General features: G+C 36.7%; 1 protein-coding gene across 1 annotated transcript; it reads left to right on the top strand.

Annotated features, from left to right (window-relative positions):
- The first annotated feature begins 307 nt into the window (after window positions 1-307).
- On the top strand, window positions 308-19,993 carry slc1a3a (solute carrier family 1 member 3a). The gene is made up of 10 exons (XM_084113376.1): window positions 308-467; window positions 1,656-1,913; window positions 5,145-5,282; window positions 12,690-12,894; window positions 12,979-13,021; window positions 13,118-13,380; window positions 14,036-14,269; window positions 14,705-14,899; window positions 15,631-15,765; window positions 19,043-19,993. The coding sequence occupies exons 2-10, from the start codon at window positions 1,733-1,735 to the stop codon at window positions 19,251-19,253; spliced, it is 1,605 nt and encodes a 534-aa protein (XP_083969502.1). The 5' UTR covers window positions 308-467; window positions 1,656-1,732; the 3' UTR covers window positions 19,254-19,993.
- The last annotated feature ends 1,057 nt before the right edge of the window (window positions 19,994-21,050 follow it).

Here is a 21,050-nt window from a genome sequence, read left to right as displayed (position 1 = left end):
GCATATTAAACCTGATCAGCATGATATGAGAATAATCCAAAAAGCATCTTGAGCTAGAAGCTTGAGCTCTTTTTGCTTTTGCTTTTTTCAAATAATCTCCTTTTATCACATTTTGAAATTAGTTCAACAAATATTTGACTTCTGGGTCAGAGTGGTCTTTGATGCCAGCTGCATGTGGAAACAAACACACATGCTTTTCCCTCTATCTCTTCATCTAGAGGCCTTTCCAAAGACCCTTCCACAACTGAGCTGGCAGCTCCTCCTCTTCAACAGGCTCCGCCCCTTCTCATCTTCCCTCCACTCTGTTATTGGTTCTTCCCTGTCCTTCTCACTCACACCCTCCATGCTTGCAGTTCTTTTCTTCTAAACTCCTGCACTTTTCTTTCTAAGTACACACTTCTCTCCAGTCTCTCAGCGTAGAGGATCTTCGTCACAGGAAGGGTTGGACAGAATCCCTTTATTTTGATGTGAGTATGCGGTCTGTTATTCTTCTGAATGAGGGTGTGGGTTTTCTCAGACCATGTGAGCCCAAGTGTGTGAAAGGGGGAGCATAAGCAGTGTTTGGTCTGGCTGTATTCCTAGCACACGTGGAAAGATTGCTGCAGTTTTCGATATCAAGGATCAGTTGCTCATTTTGAGTGCAGATGCATGGCTGCGTTTCAGAGACATCATTCAGAATAATTTATTGACAGACAAACTAAACCGACATTGTTGTAGTGTGACAGTGTGCATGCAAATGGTAAAACAAGCTAAAGTCCTAATCCAAAAGTTAAAAACTAACAACAAATTTAGATTAGATTTAGGGTTTTAGCTTTAGACAAGCATCACTATTCTTGTTGCTCATATTTGAACAAACCACTAACCCTAATTATTATAATTTGGCTTGTACCTGTAACTCTTTTTTTCACTGTTGAATTAAATCTTGTGGTCCCAGCAAGAAATTTTGCATTTAAAAGATGTCTAATAGCCGTCCAAACCCTGCATGACGTCTAGTCTGAAACTTTGGGCTGTCAGTGAAAATTTTATAGATGGTTAAACCATAGCCCAAGAATAGACTAGTTATCAATTAGATAACATGTCACAGAAATGAAATCACTTGTAATCACTGTTGACTTTGCTTACATGATGGAATATCATACAACTCGCCAGTTATTTTGGCAAAAACGGCATGTAACTAAATTCAAGGTTATTTTGTCTAGAAGCGGGTTACTTACTCATACCTGGACTATATCGGGTCTACAGTTAACCTAGACGGTGAAATGGCGGCTATTGCTTGCTGGGGTCTATTTAGGAGAAGAGTGCTATTACGTTTCTTAGAGATCTTTCACAATCTTTTAATTTTGTTTGATCTGTAACAATGTAATGAACCCCTCACAACATCAAAGCATTGCGGCGGCGATTTTTGTACGTGCAAGTGCCACTCACGTTTTCTTCGTAAAACAATAGTTACTTACCTCTATTATCATTATTACAGTAGTCAACATTTAAAGTGGATCAAAACCTTTCATCAAAGTTATACATGAGTTTTAAACAATACCCGTTCTTGTCTTAGGACAACTTTGATTAACTTTTTTTTTTCCACTTCAAACGTTGACTACTGTATTACGATGATGGATATTGCATTAATGATGTTACCTATATGTTGTCCTCCGCAGTTACTGCCTACAGCGGAGTGTTTCTTGTCAAACGTTCAGCGGTATCTGGTGTGTCCGGTGTGGCGCCCCCTCCAGGCATGACTCAGAGTAACGGGGAGACGCGTCTGCAGCGCAGCAGAGTCCAGCAGCTGCGGGACGGCATCAATGAGCGCTCGCTGCGGGCCCGCAACTCCGTGCAGAACATCACCACCAATGACGTCAAAGGCTTCTTCATGCGGAATGCCTTCGTCATCCTCACGGTCGTGGCCGTCATCGTTGGTGAGATGATGTTTGGTCTTGTGATCAGTTGTGCCTCCTATTCTGAAAGGGATCTTAAAATACAATATCATAATTGAATAAATAAATAAATAAAAATGCAATTAAAGTCCCCCTGTAGTCAATGATTTTATCCCTTAAAGGGACAATGTGTAGTTTTTTAGGTATTTTATTATCTAAAATCAATATTTTTATTCTTAAATATGTCCTCAATGGTGTACAAATACCTCTGCCAATGATCTGACTTATCCTCGTAAACGAAGAATTTATTATCTTTATATACATGGGACGGGTAGGTCCACGGAGTCTTCCATGTAGTTCCGCCATCTTGAAAAACTATAATAGCAGAGAGGGACAAAAAGTACTAGGTCAACGTGTTTCCACAACGCGTTTTCGTTCAGAGCCAGCATCACGTGACTGAAACCAGCAGAAACGGAGGAGCAGAGCAGTGAGAGGCGCTTGTCACTGCCGCGGCAAGTTTAAAAGGCTGCACTGTACGGTTAGTCACAGGATAAGGAGTCCTCGTCGTCGAAAAAGTCCAAAGTAGACCGTAAAAACGAAACGTGACCGGAGATTACAAAAAACAAGGGTTAATGTCGGGATAGCTTTTTCCAGGTGGAAAGAGCTAATGCAAGAGAAAGCTTTCAAAAGAGACGCTGAAGTTGCCTGCTTTCTTCTCGACAGGTAAGTCAATGTTACGGTCTTAATTACAAGCTTTTTTTCATTGCTTGGTTGTGTACTTTATTATATAGACAGACAGTAGAACTCGATGAAGTGCTATTAAAAGACATCCTGTCATAGCTTTATGGTACGTAACAGCTACCCTGGATGCAACACGCATTTGAAAAAGCGAGGCGCTGGAGAGCAATATTCGTTTGAATGCAAAATACAATTTCACCACTAGATGGGAGAAATTCCTACACATTGTCCCTTTAAAACTAATTTTTGATCACCAGAATTACATATTAAAACGTTTTTCCTTGGAAAAAAAATCTTTATGTCTTAAAATAGCTTGAAAGTAACTCTACACCCTTGCCTCATTTAGTATATGCGGTGAATATGCAAATAAGCCCCGCCTCCACTCACTCACACTAGCTCAGAGATCCACTCGTTGACGATCAGACGCTGATCTGATTGGTTACAAGGTAGTTTGTGACATCAGAAACACCAGCGATTTCAAACCGTGTTTTTGAGTCTGTCTTTGGTTCACTGCAGTTTTAAGGACAAAATAAGCAATGGTGTCGACTTATGAATTTGCACATCACCACATAGACAGATAAACAACATTAAAAACTTGATTTTCACCACAGGGGGACTTTAAATCTAAAAGTAAATATTTAATATAATGTGGGGTTATTTATTTTATTTTATTTAATAAAATAAATAAATAAATAAAACAATTGAATATAAAACTACAAATTAAATGAAAATACTAAATATGGATTACTAAATATTAAATATGAAAGTAAAAATGTGTATATATATGAGTGTATATAATTTTATTTTTACAGAAAAATGCCTCTGTAGGTTTTGAAAATTGCACCAGGTGGAATATACAAATCTGTTAATCAGCCAATCAGGAACTGCTATTAATAATCTCAAAATGGCATGATATTTTCTGATTAATTGGCTTAAAAAAACATAGCTTAATATTTCAGGGAACATATAATGTAATTCAGAAATATTTAGCAAAAATATTATGTTATTTCATCATATATTCGACATCTTATATGTTATATCTTATATCTTCATCTTATATATTCGATTTCCGTAAACCAATTTTTTAAAAAATATTTTTAAAATACTAAATATGGATTAGGCTACTAAATATTAAATATGAAAGTAAAAATGTGTATATAAATATGAGTGTATATAATTTTTTTTTTTTAGGTTTTGAAAATTACACTAGGTGGAATAAACAAATCTGTTAATCAGCCAATCAGGAACTGCTATTAATAATCTCAAAATGGCATGATATTTGCTGATTAATTGGCTTAAAAAAACATAGCTTAATATTTCAGGGAACATATAATGTAATTCAGAAATATTTAGCAAAAATATTATGTTATTTCATCATATATTCGACATCTTATATGTTATATCTTATATCTTCATCTTATATATTCGATTTCCGTAAACCAATTTTTAAAAAAATATTTTTAAAATACTAAATATGGATTAGGCTACTAAATATTAAATATGAAAGTAAAAATGTGTATATAAATATGAGTGTATATAATTTTTTTTTTTTAGGTTTTGAAAATTACACTAGGTGGAATAAACAAATCTGTTAATCAGCCAATCAGGAACTGCTATTAATAATCTCAAAATGGCATGATATTTGCTGATTAATTAAACATAGCTTAATATTTCAGGGAACATATGTAATTCAGGAATATTTAGCAAAAATATTATGTTATTTCATCATATATTCTACATCTTATACAGTATGTTATACCTTATATCTTCATCTTATATATTCGATTTCCGTAAACCTATATTTTTTAGTATTCTTACACATCTGATGTCATAACAGAACACTGAACTTCACCCATGTCATGATACTAAAATAATAATATAAAAGAATACTATTAAATACGACATAAACAGTTTTTTTCGCTATTGTGACACATATCTGAGTGAAACGGCTTCTCAAACAAGAACAAATGTAGGGCAAGACTTGGTATTGTCCATGTGGAATTTGATTGGATGGTGTGGTTTGCTATTGGTGGATCTCATGTGAGTGACAGGTTGCCCCGCCCTCACGCCAGTAAACGCATCATCAGAGAAGAGAAGAGATGACGCTGCAAGAGGGAGAGGAAGATATTTTGATTAAAGTTTATGAGGCACGAGAAAAAAAAAAAAAAAAAAAAGTGCATTGATAATATTCTATAAAAAATAAGAATTGTCCATTTTGGTTTCATGGTGACTTTAAAGAATTCCAAAAAGGAACACTTAAATGGAATTTCTATCATAATTTGGAACCAATATGATCCAACTGGATAAACTGAAAATCTTTTTTTGTGGGATCCCATTAGGATTGGTTCCAAATTGGAATATAAAGCAGTGGAATAGTGCAACACACTCTATTTCACAATTTCACAATCTTGACATTTATTTTATTCTCTCTCAATATATTAAACACTCCAGCTTAAATGTTTATGTAATTGTTTTTTTTTTTTTTTTTTTTTTTTTTACAGACCCATTAAAGCTGCATGTGTGTTTCTCTCACAGGTACAATTCTGGGATTTGGAGTGCGGCCGTATAAAATGTCATATCGAGAGGTGAAGTACTTCTCCTTTCCCGGAGAGCTGCTGATGAGAATGCTGCAGATGCTGGTGCTCCCCCTGCTGGTGTCCAGTTTAATTACAGGTACGGTTCCACTGCGGCGCCACCAGGCACTGACCAGACACGGGCAACTCTGCCAGCTAAACCCAGAACAACATGAGCCAGAGATAAGCACATGATGCAGGGGAAGGGGACGGGCCGAATGTGATCTGGTCAAGCTCAGAGGGGGGACAGATTGATTTGTTATGTCTCACCCTTTGTTATGTCACTCGGGGAGCTGAAGCAATTCAATCTGTTTCTGCAGTTATAAATGTATTTGTAAATTGATTTTATAGTCAGCAAACTGTATATGCTTATGAAAATAATTGTTTAAGAAGGATTCAGTTTAGTTTTGAAGATCTTCAAAAAGGCTGATCCAACTTCTACACTGCTAAAAATAATTATCTTATTTAGTATTTTTGGCTTGTTTTGTTTTGTGTCCATTACAAATATCTAAAAATTCTTAAAGGTTAAAGGTTAACCTCGTGAAGGTTAAATCAACATACATTTATAAAGATAAACTCACTTAATTATGAAAAAAAAGATTGAAACGAAGACTTAGGCCTGGTTTCACAGACAGGGTTTAGATTAAGCCAGGATTAGGCCTTAGTTCAATTAGGACATCCAAGTAGTTTTTATAAACGTGTCTTAGAAAACAACATTACTGCTGTGCATCTTCAGACAAAACAATGGCACTGATATATTTTAAGATATGTCTGTGCAAGTTTCTTTCAGTTGAAACAGTCTGGGACTAAACCGCCATAGTATCTTAGTCGTTTTGCTTCTTTTGATTTAAGAATGTTTCGAAATTTGCATTGGAAAACAAGGCAAAAGTAGAAAATAGTTTTGTTTTGTTTAAAAATAAAGTAGATTCCTATAGGAAGGTTAACATTTGTTCTCTGAGGGGTTCGACCAGTTAAGAAACATGGGGGCAGGTGAGAGCGTTCGTAAGGTCAGTGCTTTGATGGTCTATTTCCAAACAGACTAGAAGTCAAGGGTCAAAGTGACCATGCAGAGAAACGAACAAAAGCTTCTTTCAGTCACCTCTCTCTCTCACACACTCTTTCTCTGTGTATAAATAGCATTTGCTGCCTTCTAAATAAAGCCGCAAACTCTTTCTAGACAGATTGATGGCTGCTATGCAGCATTAAAGATTGACTATGGGACTAACACAACTTTACACAACTAATAATGAAGACAATACTTTGTTTTATTCATTTTTTAAAGTTAAATAGCTGCTTTAATTCTGCGAGCCATTCACGAGCCATTTCACATACTTAATCGGACCTATTTCAGTGTGAAATATGGTATTTAAAAATAGAAAATGTTTGGCAGGACTTGATTTTATCCATAGAAAATTGATTGGATTGAGAAAAGTGGATGTTACATACCAGAATGGAGTCAGATGGCTGGAGCGGAGGGGTTAAAAAGGAAAAGATATTCATGATGTCATTTCAAAAGGAAAGCAAATTATTCCATTTTTATGTTCACTTCTTTGGAAAGACCTGAAACGTGTATTATTATGCTTGTTTTAATTTCATATTGACTTACTGCAATGGATATGATAGCATCTGGCTTTAAAGAGCTTTTCAGATGTATGCTGTTTGTTTCTCTCTTGCTTTAACTTGCACAGTCACAAGGCTGAACATCAGTGACACGGTAGAGGCCAATTTAGATCAAATGCTTAGTACATAACTATGCACACACACCCATGTGGTGCGTCAAAGATTGTCGGGTCAGCCAAATCTGTAAAAGCCAAAACAATGACTGTTCAATGGCTGCCATACATTTACTAAGCAGAACACCCAAATATAAATACTCTGTTATTTAAAATGCTGTATAATGTCACTAAAATCAGACTAGAGAGAAAGAGAGCAGTTTTATTGCTGTATAAAAACCTGAGGGAATGAACTAGAAAAACAAGATCTGGAGAAGAAGAAGCTTTTTCTGAAGAAGCTTTATTTTACAGTAATGAAAACCTAATTATATATATACTGTAAAATAAAGCTTCTCTAATAATGTAGTGCTGTCAAATCAATTAATCGCATCTAACATAAAAGTTTGTTTATATCATATATGTGTGTACATATATGTGTGTACATATATGTGTGTATGTATACACACACAGACACGCACACACGCATATACAGTTGGAATCTAAATTATTCATCCCCATTGCAAAACAGGTTTGTTGGCAAAATTTACAGACTTTCAGCTGTTTGCAGTGAACAAATCAAACAAAAGTAACTCAACACAACAAATGTTTCAATTGGCTGAACAGTAAGGCGAATTGCCAGAACTCCAAGACGTACACCACTACTGACTCAAAAAGTATAAGAAAAGGGCTCAAAATCATATAAATAAGCGACAGAAGTTTTGGGATTCTGTTCTGTGTACAGAACTTTTCGGCCCTATGGATCAGCGGTATGTCTTGAGGGAATAGAAGAAGTCATGGAAGATTCTACAGTGGCCATCACAGTCACCTGACTTGAACCCCATAGAAAACCTCTGGTGGGATTTGAAGAAGGCGGTTGCTTCACGCAAACCCAAGAATAATACTGAACTGGAGGCCATTGCTCATGAGGATTGGGCTAAGATTCCTCAGAAACGCTGCCAGAAGCTGATGTCTGGTTATACATCTTGTTTGCAGCTGCCCAGCTAGCAAAAAGTCGTCTATTAGACGTTGAATAGACGTAAATCTTCAACGTCTAATTACAACTTTTCAAAGTTGAAAACAGGTCGATCTTCAACGTCTTGATGGAATATGTAAAACTCTTTCAATTTATTTGAGATAATAATGAACATGGTTTGGTAGTTTATTTTTATTTCAGCATGTATAACAGACTTATCCTGTCTTAGATTATCAGTTGAAAACGTGGTATCTTAGATGATCAGTTAAAAACACGTAGTCGAACAGTCCGGCCGAAACTACTTCGTTGAAATCACGTCATAAACCAGTCCAAGGCGGACCGACTTATTTTCAACCATATTTCAATGTTGAAAGACAGTAATTGTTTACTGGGAGGTCATAACAGCAAATGGGTGTTTTTGCCATGAAGGGGTCGAATAATTTCCAGACTGCAGAAGTCATTAAAAGTTGCGTTTTCAGTTGAATTTGGGGAAACCACTTGAAACACTTTTGTTAAATGTGTTCATTGCAAACAGTTGAAAGTCTGTAAATTTTGCCAATAAACCTGATTTGCAATGGGGGTTGAATATTTCAATTACAACTGTATATACATATAATATGTATATAAATATTATAATATATATATATATATACATGCATATACAGTATTATAAAAACTAACTAAATGCACATTTTTCTTTATGCAAACTATAATTTCTTGTTTTTTTAATTTATTTTATTTTATTTTTTGCATTTAAATGTGACCTGTACATATTTTCACAATTCATCCTCTGTGAATGTTTAGTGTGCTGCTACATGTACAGAATGTGGTTGCTTACAAGTCCACCCTCGAGTCTGTGATAATTTTAGTCTTTAGAGGTGTGTTCACACCATATCATAATTACCATAATTATGAGATCTCAACTTGTAAAAAGGGTAACTTGTAAGCTGGGAATTTTCTGAGACTGATGAAATGCATATAAAGAGCTAGATGTGCTTGATGTTAAAAAGAGTTATATGCGCAATATATCCTGAAAAGGTGCTTGTGCTGACTGGCACACCGCCAAGAAGGCGATCACGAATTTGGGACATACTTGATGTTAAAAATTGTTATTAAGCACAATAAGCAGTGAAAAAGAGCTCAATGTGATGCTCTCGCTGACTGACACACACTATAAGCTCGTGCACAGAATGACTAGTTTCAGCATGCAAATTCATGTCTTATTGCGCTTGAATGGTCGAATACACACGCAATTATGTCAAAATGCCTATCGTGTGGAGTATTCATTAACACAGCCGGTTATGCCTCAAGTGAAAGTGAACAGTTGGATGTAAACTGGATGTGTATCAGTATAATGGATCCGTGCGTTTGGTCTTAAAGTGACAGCAGCCTAATAAACCTGCTTCTCATGTCATTAATGTGAATCAAACAAAAGAGAAAATAACTTACTGCTCTTGACTGAACTTTTTTAGCTTTAATAAGAATACATTTATATTTAATTCATACAGTGAATACTGCAATGTTTTATTTTTACATTTGAGTAAAACTAAACTAACTACAGTAAAACTGTACTAATTCTAACTGCATGTTAAATAAAACCATTGTACCTGAAAAATTCAAGTTCAAGTTCAAGTTCGGTTTATTTCTAAAGCACATTTACTACCAGCCGCTGGCCGGCCAAAGTGCTGTACAATAATTACAATATAGATACACAAGAAAGAAACAATCAATAATCACTTAGAAACAATAAAAGCAGGATAAATTACATGTTAAAAGCTGAGACAAACAGATGAGTTTTGAGAGCAGCTTTAAACTCAGATAAAGTGGAAGCCATTTTAATTTGGGTCGGGAGATTATTCCACAGAGTGGGGCCAGCCACTTCAAAGGCTCCATTTCCCCCTTTTTACTAACTAACTTAAAGGGTTAGTTCACCCAAAAATGAAAATTCTGTCAGTAATTACCCACCCTCATGTTGTTCCAACCCCGTAAGACTTTCGTTCATCTTCAGAACGCAAATTAAGATATTTTTGATGAAATCTGAGAGCTGACTCACTCCTTCATAGGCTTCTAGGTAATCGATATCTGCCATCCCAGAAAAGTTAGTAAAGACATCGTTAAAATAGTCCAAGTGACTACTGTGGCTCAACCTTATGTTTATCAAGCGACGAGAATACTTTTTGTGTGCAAAACCCCCCAAAAATAACAACTTTATTCAACTATTAATTTTCTTCCGTGTGGGCCTCTGAGTGAGTTCACGAGAGCGCCACGACGCATGCGCCAGAACTGAGAAGATGGGTCTCGATTTAGTGTTTAAAATGGTTCTAAACTGCGCATTTCCTGGATGTCCGAATCGTGAGAAACCAACGAGAAAACGTAAAAGTGCCTTACCAATGCCGCAAAATGAATGGCTTACCTTTCACACTTTCCTATCAAATGATCGTGAGCGTCATCTTCTCAGTTCTTGCGCATGCATCGCGGCGCTCTCTGAATAAAATTGCCTAGCAGCCTATGAAGGAGTGAGCCAGCTCTCAGATTTCATCAAAAATATCTTAATTTGTGTTCTGAAGATGAACAAAAGTCTTACGGGGTTGGAACAACATGAGGGTGAGTAATTACTGACAGAATTTTCATTTTTGGGTGAACTAACCCTTTAAATTTGTCTAATTCAGATTTTTGGTATATTGTATTTGTCCTATTTTCTCTTTTTTTTCTTCCTTATATTTAATAACAGAAATGGGATAAAATAACTATATTGTGATATATATCGTTGTCATGAAATAAAATTTCTCATATCGTGAAATTAGAATTTGGTCATATTGCCCAACCCTTAACAATTGCTTAGAAATATAAATATTTGATTAAACAGCTACTTGGTGGAACAGACAAAAATCTGCCCGTCCGCAGATGGCCATGAAGAGTGTGCTCTCATTAGATGAGAATTTCTTTGTGAGGGGTCACACACAATTCGTCTTTGAAGACTGTGTGTGTGTGTATGTGAGGTAATTACTTTGCAGTATAGGAGAATAAGACTTTATAAGACTCTTGCAGGGGAAGTCATCATTACCATGGAGACGAGAACTAATGAGAGCAGCAGGAAGAGAACATGACCTGTGCAGAAGGTTCCCAGGCCACTGTGTCTGTGGGTGCTGGGGTGGAAGCTGAGGGGCTTGAGGGGCTTTAGGGGCTCAGGGGCAGTGAGATCACTAGGAACACACACACACACACACACACACACACACACACACCATACCACAATAATGGAAGACATACATAGTTCAATACAATGGCTGTTTCAGTCCTATAGAGAGAAATGTTAAATGGCAGTTGTGGTCAGTGACCTTCAGGAAATATACTGTTTTACTGCTATAGAATGTATTGTGGTTGAGCATCAATGTAGAGACTTCTTTCTTTCTTTCTTTCTTTCTTTCTTTCTTTCTTTCTTTCTTTCTTTCTTTCTTTCTTTCTTTCTTTCTTTCTTTCTTTCTTTCTTTCCTTCCATCCATCCATCCTATCTATCTATCTATCTATCTATCTATCTATCTATCTATCTATCTATCTATCTATCTATCTATCCATCCATCCATCCATCCATCCATCCATCCATCCATCCTTCCTATCTATCTATCTATCTTCCTATCTATCCATCCATCCATCCTTCCTATCTATCTTCCCATCCATCCATCCATCCATCCATCCATCCATCCATCCATCCATCCATCCTTCCTATCTATCTATCTTCCCATCCATCCATCCATCCATCCATCCATCTATCTATCTATCTATCTATCTATCTATCTATCTATCTATCTATCTATCTATCTATCTATCTATCTATCTATCTATCTATCTATCTATCTATCTATCTATCTATCTATCTATCTATCTATCCATCCATCCATCCATCCATCCATCCATCCATCCATCCATCCATCCTTCCTATCTATCTATCTTCCCATCCATCCATCCATCCATCCATCCATCCATCCATCCATCCATCCATCCATCCATCCATCCATCCATCCATCTATCTATCTTCCTATCCATCCATCCATCCATCCATCCATCCATTCTTTCTTTCTTTCTTTCTTTCTTTCTTTCTTTCTTTCTTTCTTTCTTTCTTTCTTTCTTTCTTTCTTTCTTTCTTTCTTTCTTTCTTTCTTTCTTTCTTGTTCCCCCAGAAACTTTGCAAACAGCAGCCACCTTTTACAGTTCCTCCTGAACCAAAACAAGAGCTTATGCTGAGTTCACTCCCTGTCGTAACCGTAATTACGAGATGGCAACCCGTGACATTTCTAACCCGAGCTGTTCTTCCGACTCGGATTTATGCTTTTCTGTGTCAACACTATCAGCGCTGAAATGAATCTGCAGCAGTCAGGTGGTTCAATTAAGAGCTCTTTAAGTGGTTTACGTTCATTAGAATTGTAATGTTATGAGCTTTGAGTAGCGAGGTAGGTTAACGCCGTCTCTCATGACGCTTTGCAGACTCTGCTGTGTGCGTTCATGTGTTTTTAAGGAGGTGTAGCTTTGGAGACGCTCTGAAGGGAGGGTGGGATCTTATGCTTTCAAAGCTAGCTTGCTATTGCTAGCCACTCCGAAATTGCTTACCCTACCTTTAAATTAGCTTTGTAGACAAACTTGAATTGTCCTTCTTTAAAAATCTTTTATTCAACAACTATGAACTGGACTGGGGTGTGAAGGAAAATCAGCCAACAAATATCCAACATGCATGTTTCTTCTTAATATTAAGGTCACTACATAATTCCTATTGTTACATCTGTCAGCTGCGGGATCCTTATCATGTGAACTAACTCATATTGCGCAGGTATGGCCGCTCTGGACAGCCGAGCGTCAGGGAAGATGGGTGTGAGAGCTGTAGTTTACTACACCACCACCACTATCATCGCTGTATTCATTGGGATCGTCATGGTGCTCATCATCCACCCAGGAAAAGGCTCTAGAGACGAATTCACCAAACACGAAAAAATAGAACAAGTCAGTCCAGCAGACGCCTTCCTCGATCTAATCAGGTATAGTGAAGATCGTTTTTAATTTAATTTTATTATCTGTTTTTTTTCTTTTTAACTGTATATTTTTTCTTTTTTTTTTAACAGAAACATGTTTCCTCCTAATTTAGTGCAAGCTTGTACACAACAGGTACGTTTTTAATGCACGTTTTTAAATATAGTTCCCCATAAGATGGTGAACAAAACCAAGTAGGCTAACTGTTTCTATTCTCTCTACCTTCCACAGTTCAAAACGCAAAATGGCAAGCGAGTGGTCACAGTTAAAATTCTGGTGAACGACAGTTTGAATAACGGGTCGCAGGAAGTCAAACATGAAGAGGTGATACCAGTGCTGGGAACGGTTAATGGAGTCAATGCACTCGGACTCGTAGTCTTCTCCATGTCTTTTGGCCTCATCATTGGGGGCATGAAGGAGCAGGGTAAACCTCTGCGGGATTTCTTTGACTGTCTGAATGAGGCCATCATGAGGCTGGTTGCAATTATCATGTGGTGAGTGATTTAGAGTGGGAAAGTTTTCAGCTTTGAGCAAATTAATTGACATATTTATTTATGTATTAAACAAACTGTGGTTTTTCCTAATTAAAGAAAACCACTGCTTATGAAACTGTTATTGCCATGTCATGACCTGCCAGGAATGTGTTTTTTTTTTTTTTTCAAACAGACTTACTGGAACATTAGCAAATGAAACAGAATTTGTTGGAAAAAGTTAAATATTGACACTCATATAATAATTAAATACTTTGCTAAGACACCAAAAGAATCCAATCTTTTCAGTCATTTATCAGTTGCAAAGTGTGTTTAAAATCTAAATAAATTGTGTGTGTGTGTGTTTGTGTGTGTGTGTGTGTGTATGTATATATAGTAGTAGACATGTATGTCAATATTTGAATTTTAGTCTGTTAACATGCTGAGAAAAAAGCTCAATAATTTAGCATAGACCAAGTTATATAAACCAGGGTGCTTTTGCAATTAATTTTAGTATGAATTTGTTCAGAATTTGTGCCACATAAATATCACTCCGTTTTGTAAGAATATTTCCTGGTTCCAGGTTCATTTCATATCGACATTGTGCTTGAAAAATGATATGCGATTCAGTAAGGAACTCAATAATCTGAATGATTCACTCTCTGTTTTCACACCTCAGGTACGCTCCACTGGGCATATTGTTCCTGATTGCTGGAAAGATAGTTGAGATGGATGATATATCAGAAATGGGAGGCCAGTTGGGAATGTACACAGTGACAGTCGTCATCGGCCTATCGATACATGCATTCATTGTACTGCCCTTGCTCTACTTCCTTGTGACGCGTAAAAATCCATTTGTGTTCATCGCTGGACTTCTGCAAGCCCTTGTCACTGCTCTCGGTACCTCTTCCAGGTGAGCTTTTACACCCATAATAATCAGAATAAACGTTTTTTTGAGCATCTATTCATTAACTTGAACCATAAGAGTTTACATTTTTTGTTGTACTGTATTGGTGTGTACTGTACTATACTGTATTATATTACTGTACTATATTTTTGATTCACTAAAAATATATAAGAGGCATTTGTTGTTTAGGTGTGCAGTCCTCGAGGACTTGTCATTCTTGTAATTATGTCCTGTACACTGTGTTTTCTTTGCATCACATTCAATACAGACTGCAATCTCACATTCATTAGTAAAATATGATTTCTTTTGCCGTAGCGCTCCAGCTTGCGTCGAAATTGCGCAACATTTTCCTTTCGTGTTCCATGGAATAGTGTTATTATGGGCTTGGAACATCATGATGAGTAAATGACAGAATTTCAAATCTGCCGTGTCTCTCCGTAGCTCTGCCACTCTGCCCATCACCTTTAAGTGTCTAGAGGAAAATAACCATGTGGATAAACGTGTAACCCGTTTTGTGCTGCCCGTGGGAGCCACCATAAACATGGACGGCACAGCTCTGTACGAGGCTCTGGCTGCCATCTTCATCGCACAGGTCAATAACATGGAGATGAACTTTGGAGAGATCCTAACCATCAGGTACAGATTGGAAACATACAAAAAAAACTTATTTTATGATAGCATACAACATTTATTCAGTTAAGGCAAGACACCACAGGTGAATTGAGTAAAATTTGTAATCACCACACTTCCCCAGTTAATTAACCACATTAAATTGGTAAATTGATTAAATACATGTTTGAAATGTTATGTTTGAATATGCAAATATGCTATTTTTAATATCTAATTTAAACAATTTCCAGAACAGAAATATGAACATTGGAATTAGATGTAGGTTAAAAATTCTTGTTTCATTTTGTTGACACATTAGAATAAAAGGATTTACAGAAGAATTTGGGTATCTCTTTTTATCGCTCCATAAATCAGAAATACTATCAACAGTCCGGAAAAAAAAATCACTGTTTTTAGAAATAAAATGTTATATGAAAAAACCCTTCAGAATAAGATGAGTGTGGCGTATGTAAGTGCTCTGAAATAGAGATTTCTTACTAAAAGAGCATGAGAGAAAACAGCCTTTAAATATATTTATTTTAATTGAAATCTACAAATGCAAATAGATGAAGTGCAATAAAAAAAAACACTTAAATGTGTATTTTCAATGTTTTTCTTATCATTTCAAAATTGGCCAGTGCATGAAAATGTTTTTTCCTGCATTATCTTGCCTTAAATGTTGTTAATTTCTCACACCATTCAGTATTTTATCAACGTGAAAATGATATTAGAATGCATGCTTTGTGTGATTTTTAAAGCATCACAGCAACAGCAGCCAGTATTGGTGCAGCTGGAATCCCTCAGGCTGGCCTGGTTACCATGGTGATAGTGCTGACCTCTGTGGGACTGCCCACTGATGACATCTCTCTAATTATCGCTGTTGACTGGTTCCTGTGAGTACTGCGTTGTATGACGAATGTTTAAAGTATTTTTGTGTGTGAGATCATCCCTCATATAAATGCATGGCTTACTTCAAGTTTTGCACATTAAACTGGGATAGGAGGAGGTGTTTGAACAACTACAGCTTTAACAAACACAGGGTTACCGGCCGCTAGAAATGTTGAAGAATTTTCAGATTCATATTCATTTGTATAGTGCTTTTCACAATACACAGGAAATTATGTTGATGTTTATAACATCTTACTATCTCCTTGCCTTATAGTTGCATTTAGCATATTAAAGCTGGGCGATAATATAGTTTACATTTTAAGATGATACAAGCAATCAAGCAGTTGAGATTTGCTATATAGTGTATATCACCCTGCGTGAGTATACTGTATGTATGCAGATAAAGTTGGAGATGCTTACACTGTATATACAACTTTGGATAAAGAGCTGGACGATAATATAGTTCAATTTTGCAATGAAAATAAAAAAATCATGCAGTTGAGATTAGCTACAGTTTAAAGTGTATATATCACTTTATGTGAGTGTGCTGTATGTATGCAAGGCAAGGCAAGTTTATTTATATAGCACATTTCATACACTATGGCAATTCAAAGTGCTTTACAGAAAGGAATTACAATAATCCCAAAATAAAAGCAAGGAAATTTTAAAACAGTTATAAAAGAAATTAAAAGAGATATATGGTATAGTTATAAAATGAATTAAAAGAGTAAAAAGATGATACATAGATGAACTTCTCATCTGTCAAATGAGAACCGGTGTATCATATTTTTCACACAACTCCCAGTTTTACTCTGAGATTTTCCCATGGTGATTACACTGTGTCTGTGGTGTTCTTTCGGCACACCTAAGAAATCTATTGGACGTCTCCGATGGACCCGATTTTCCCATAAAATCGGACAGGAGGAGCTCTAGGACTGACTCACAGGTTTTTTTTTATGTGGAAAAAGTTGGATATCCAGGAGTTGTGCAATAATATTTTGCAATGATATAAACAGTCAAGCAACTTAGATTTGCTATATAGTATATATTGCTTTACATTTTTTTTAATTTTTTTTTACATTTTACTCAAAGTAATAATAAAAAAAAAGTCAGCATTCATAATCCAAAATTCACTCATCAAAAGCTGTGGGAATTCTAAACAGGAGAATTTCAACTTGTGATGTTTTGAAGACATCTGTAAGCTATATTATCATCCAGCTCTAATCTGCTAAATGTGACTCAGGCCCTGTTTACACCTAAAATTAAGAAGCGTTTTGGACGATTGGATCACAAGTGGCCAATGCTAAACACAGCTGTAAACGGGTCTAAAACGTTTTGAGCTTGTCCACACATTCGACCAAATTGCTTTTGTAGTGTAAACGCTCATGAGGTCGAGTGTGTTCAAACAGACACAAAAGACCGTCTACTCTCCGTCTACTGAACTAATGAGTAACATTATGGGAAGAGCTCTAGCCAGACGGGATTTAAACTTTCTCGGCTGAAGACCCAAGTTTGGTTTCAAGATGAAAAATGTACCAAGCTCAATGTTCTCTCACCATTCCTGATTTCTAACACACACTCACAGTGTTCGGCTGGTCTTGTGTCTGTCAGAGCAGAAATGAAACTTAATGATCTCTGTGTGTTTTTCCGTCGTCTCCGGTCGCAATTATGTAAGTTGCTTGAGCTTATTTCGTCCATTAGATCAAAAGATCTGAAAAAGTCCATACATTTACCTGCCCATAGACCCTCCCCTCGAAGAAATCAGGACAGAAGTGTTTGAAAGTGGACAAAAGAGACAAACACCAGGTGTGAACGGGAATGTCTTCCTCGTCTACTCTGATCTACCAAAACTGATTAAAGGAGAACTCTGGTCAATTTTAACATTGAGCTAATTTTTTTGTACATTTGGAGTGCTGTCAGTACAGAGAACAACGACAAAAATCCGTGTTGCCTACACCGTGTTATCCTCTTTTTAAAATTTGCACCCTGTTGACTTCAATGGGGCAAGTTTTAAACCTGCTTTTAGCCTCTTAACTTCCTTGATGTGTCATTACAAGTGCACAGCCAATGTGAGTGATTCCTTCAGAGTGAACACGGTGAATCTGACTGCAGTGAAAGATATGAATAAAAATGAAGTTAATTCGGCCAGCGCTCATACCTGTATTCTCTTCCTGCTTTCGGTCGAAGTCCACAGTAGTCGATTGTCGAGTTCACGCGTGTGATCATAGGTAACTAAGCAACAGTGGAGAACTCGACAATCGACTACTGTGGACTTCGACCGAATTAACTGGCGCTGGCCGAATTAACTTCATTTTTATTCATATCTTTCACATCTACTGCAGTCAGATTCACCGTGTTCACTCTGAAGGAATCACTCACATTGGCTGTGCACTTGTAATGACACATCAAGGATGTTAAGAGGCTAAAAGCAGATTTAAAACTTGCCCCATTGAAGTCAACAGGGTGCAAATTTTAAAAAGAGGATAACACGGTGTAGGCAACATCGATTTTTGTCGTTGTTCTCTGTACTGACAGCACTCCAAATTTACAAAAAAATTAGCTCAATGTTAAAATTGACCGGAGTTCTCCTTTAATACCAGGTGTAAACAGGGCCTAAGGCATGAAAATATTAAGATATAATAAACATTAACATTTTGATTTTCTGTAAAGCTGCTTTGGAACAATGTGCATTGTGAAAAACGTTATACAAATTGACTTGACATCTGAAGACATGCTTTGATGTACTATTCCTACACACAGACCCAGGCAGAAATTCAGATAGGCAGGAAGCAAGATATTCCATCTTTCCAATTCCATAACCCATAATCAAATCGTACATGTCCATGCAACATCTGCTTCAAATGAGTTTTAGGACCCATTGAACAACACACCCGTATATCCGATAGCTTGTTCTTGAGACCTTAATTCCCACCGCATTCACAGCAGTCACTGAATTCAAGTCCAGTGAGGGACCTGGTCTTCAGATTATGTGCTGGTTAAAGCAGCACACAGAACAGAAGAGGCATTGTGAGGAACGTTCACGCTAGGAAAGATGGGTCAGCAAAAACACCACACAAGATGGAGGAACTGTTTTTCTTAAGCGGAGGCCTCATGAGGCCCTCAGAACACAACAAAGGCTCAGGTGACATTAAGCGATCCAGATGTGTAAACCAGAGAATGAATCACCATTGACAAGAGGAGATGACTTTGATAAGATGTTCTGGTGTATGTGTGTCAAACACAGCATGATTCCACCATGTTTGTTTTCCTCTGCCATTTCAGAGATCGGCTGCGCACCACCACTAATGTTTTGGGCGACTCCATCGGTGCTGGCATAGTGGAGCACCTGTCCCGTCACGAGCTGCGCTCTGCCGATGCCGAGATCGGGAACTCCGTCGTGGAGGAGAACGAGACCAAGAAATCATATCAGCTCATCTCTCAGGAGAGCGAGTCTGAGAATGCCAAGATCCCTGACAGCGAGACCAAAATGTAACCGCTTGTTTCCTGAGGAGTTTTATCCACGGAAAACCGGAGTTTTTGTACAAACACTAGAAACTTAGTCAGACTCTAGTCTGATATTCATCTCAAGTCTTTTTATATGCTTGTCAGAGACATCCAAATGTGCTGAGGACCACTGAACTAGCAGAGATGGACATGTGTGGTCCACAACGGTCCTCTTTGAACTGTTTTATTGTAGAGTAAACTGATTAGATTGGTAAAAATCTGATTTCATCAGATATATTTTTACTAGTTTTCTAGATGCAGGTTTGTAAATTCAAGAGAAACTTTATGTAATTATGGAAGCAAGTTTTTGCTTCTACTTGGGCTGGAAAAAATAAAAGCAATGAATTACATCCATTCAGTTTGCAACTGTGCGAGTAATGCTAAAAAAGAAAGTGAAACATTTTTAAACTGGTTATGAAACACACCGAATGTTTTGGCAGCTTAAGTTGGAAAGTGAGGCAGTGAGTCCAGAAGCAACAGTAAAGTACAATGTTTTTATGTTACACGATTTCAGCGATCTTCATCTGTGGAGTCACTCAGACCGTGCATGGATTGTTTTTTGGAAAAACTTTACATTCAACTGATGTAATCATCTTATTTCAAGGCTTTTATAGATTACTCTCAGTCTGTACAAAATAAAGAAATCTATGAATAAAGAAAAGAGCATTTTGGCCTTAACTGCTCTCATTGCATGTGTTCTTCTCAGGACGGGCCATTAACAGGTCAATGATTCTTTTGTCTCTTGTATTTTTTGTTACACATATTTTGCAATGACAGGAAAGTTGTTCAGAATTACATGTATTACCAGCTGACAATGGCTCATCCTTGACATCTCTCAATCCCTCACTATTATACTATACTTGTACTTATCAAGTACATGGTGTCACTGTGTTAGAAAGAATGTGTGATATGATCTATGTGCATATCAAGACCTTGTTGACACAATTTGATCATGTCCTTCTTGACCTGCTCCAGAAGTTTATTATTATAATAATAATTTTTTTAACATGTGGTGAGTATATTTTTACATGTTTTACTGAGAACATATTATCACTCTTAAAAATAAAGGTTCATTATTGGCATTGATGGTTCCATGAAGAACCTTTCCATTCCACAAAATGTTCTTTATAGTGGAAAAAAGTTTCTTTAGATTGTTAAAATGAACTTTTCACAGAGAGATTCTTTAGGGAGCCAAAAATAGTCTAGTGACACAAAATCTTAGTGTTTTATCAAAAGATTGAACAAACAGTGGCCCCAAAATGTATTTGGACACTTTTGCCTCACTAAACAATGTATGAATGTCACTGCATATATGACAAAATATCAAGACAAAAAAGGTTTATTCATATAAACATTTTGTATAAGAGGTAAGGTAAACATAGTAAGGAAAGAGGGGAAAAACATTCATATGTATGCATTTTGCACATGCTTTTATCCAAAGCAAAATAGAATAAAGCATTTTGTTTTTCCCCCCAGTTTATGCATTATGCATTCCCTGGGAATCGAACCCATGACATTGGCATTGCTAGAGCTGCAGGAATACCTAACAAGAAAATGACAGAAAAAGAAACAAAAAAGAAACAAATTCCAAAATGGTTAAAAGGGAAAGACAAAGTAAGCTTAAAATAATATAAACTGAATTGAATGAATGCGATCAGAAGAACAGTGTTTTCTTGAAAAAATGCACAGGTGAACAGGTTTTCATTCTGGACTTACCGTTGGGATACACACGACATTTAATGGTTAATGGAAGCCATTATATTATAGCTAAACATATTTCCTATAC

Source organism: Abramis brama (genome assembly GCF_963993115.1).
Source record: "Abramis brama genome assembly, chromosome: 5".
Classification (NCBI taxonomy): domain Eukaryota; kingdom Metazoa; phylum Chordata; class Actinopteri; order Cypriniformes; family Leuciscidae; genus Abramis; species Abramis brama.
This window is presented reverse-complemented; position numbering and strand designations above follow the sequence as displayed.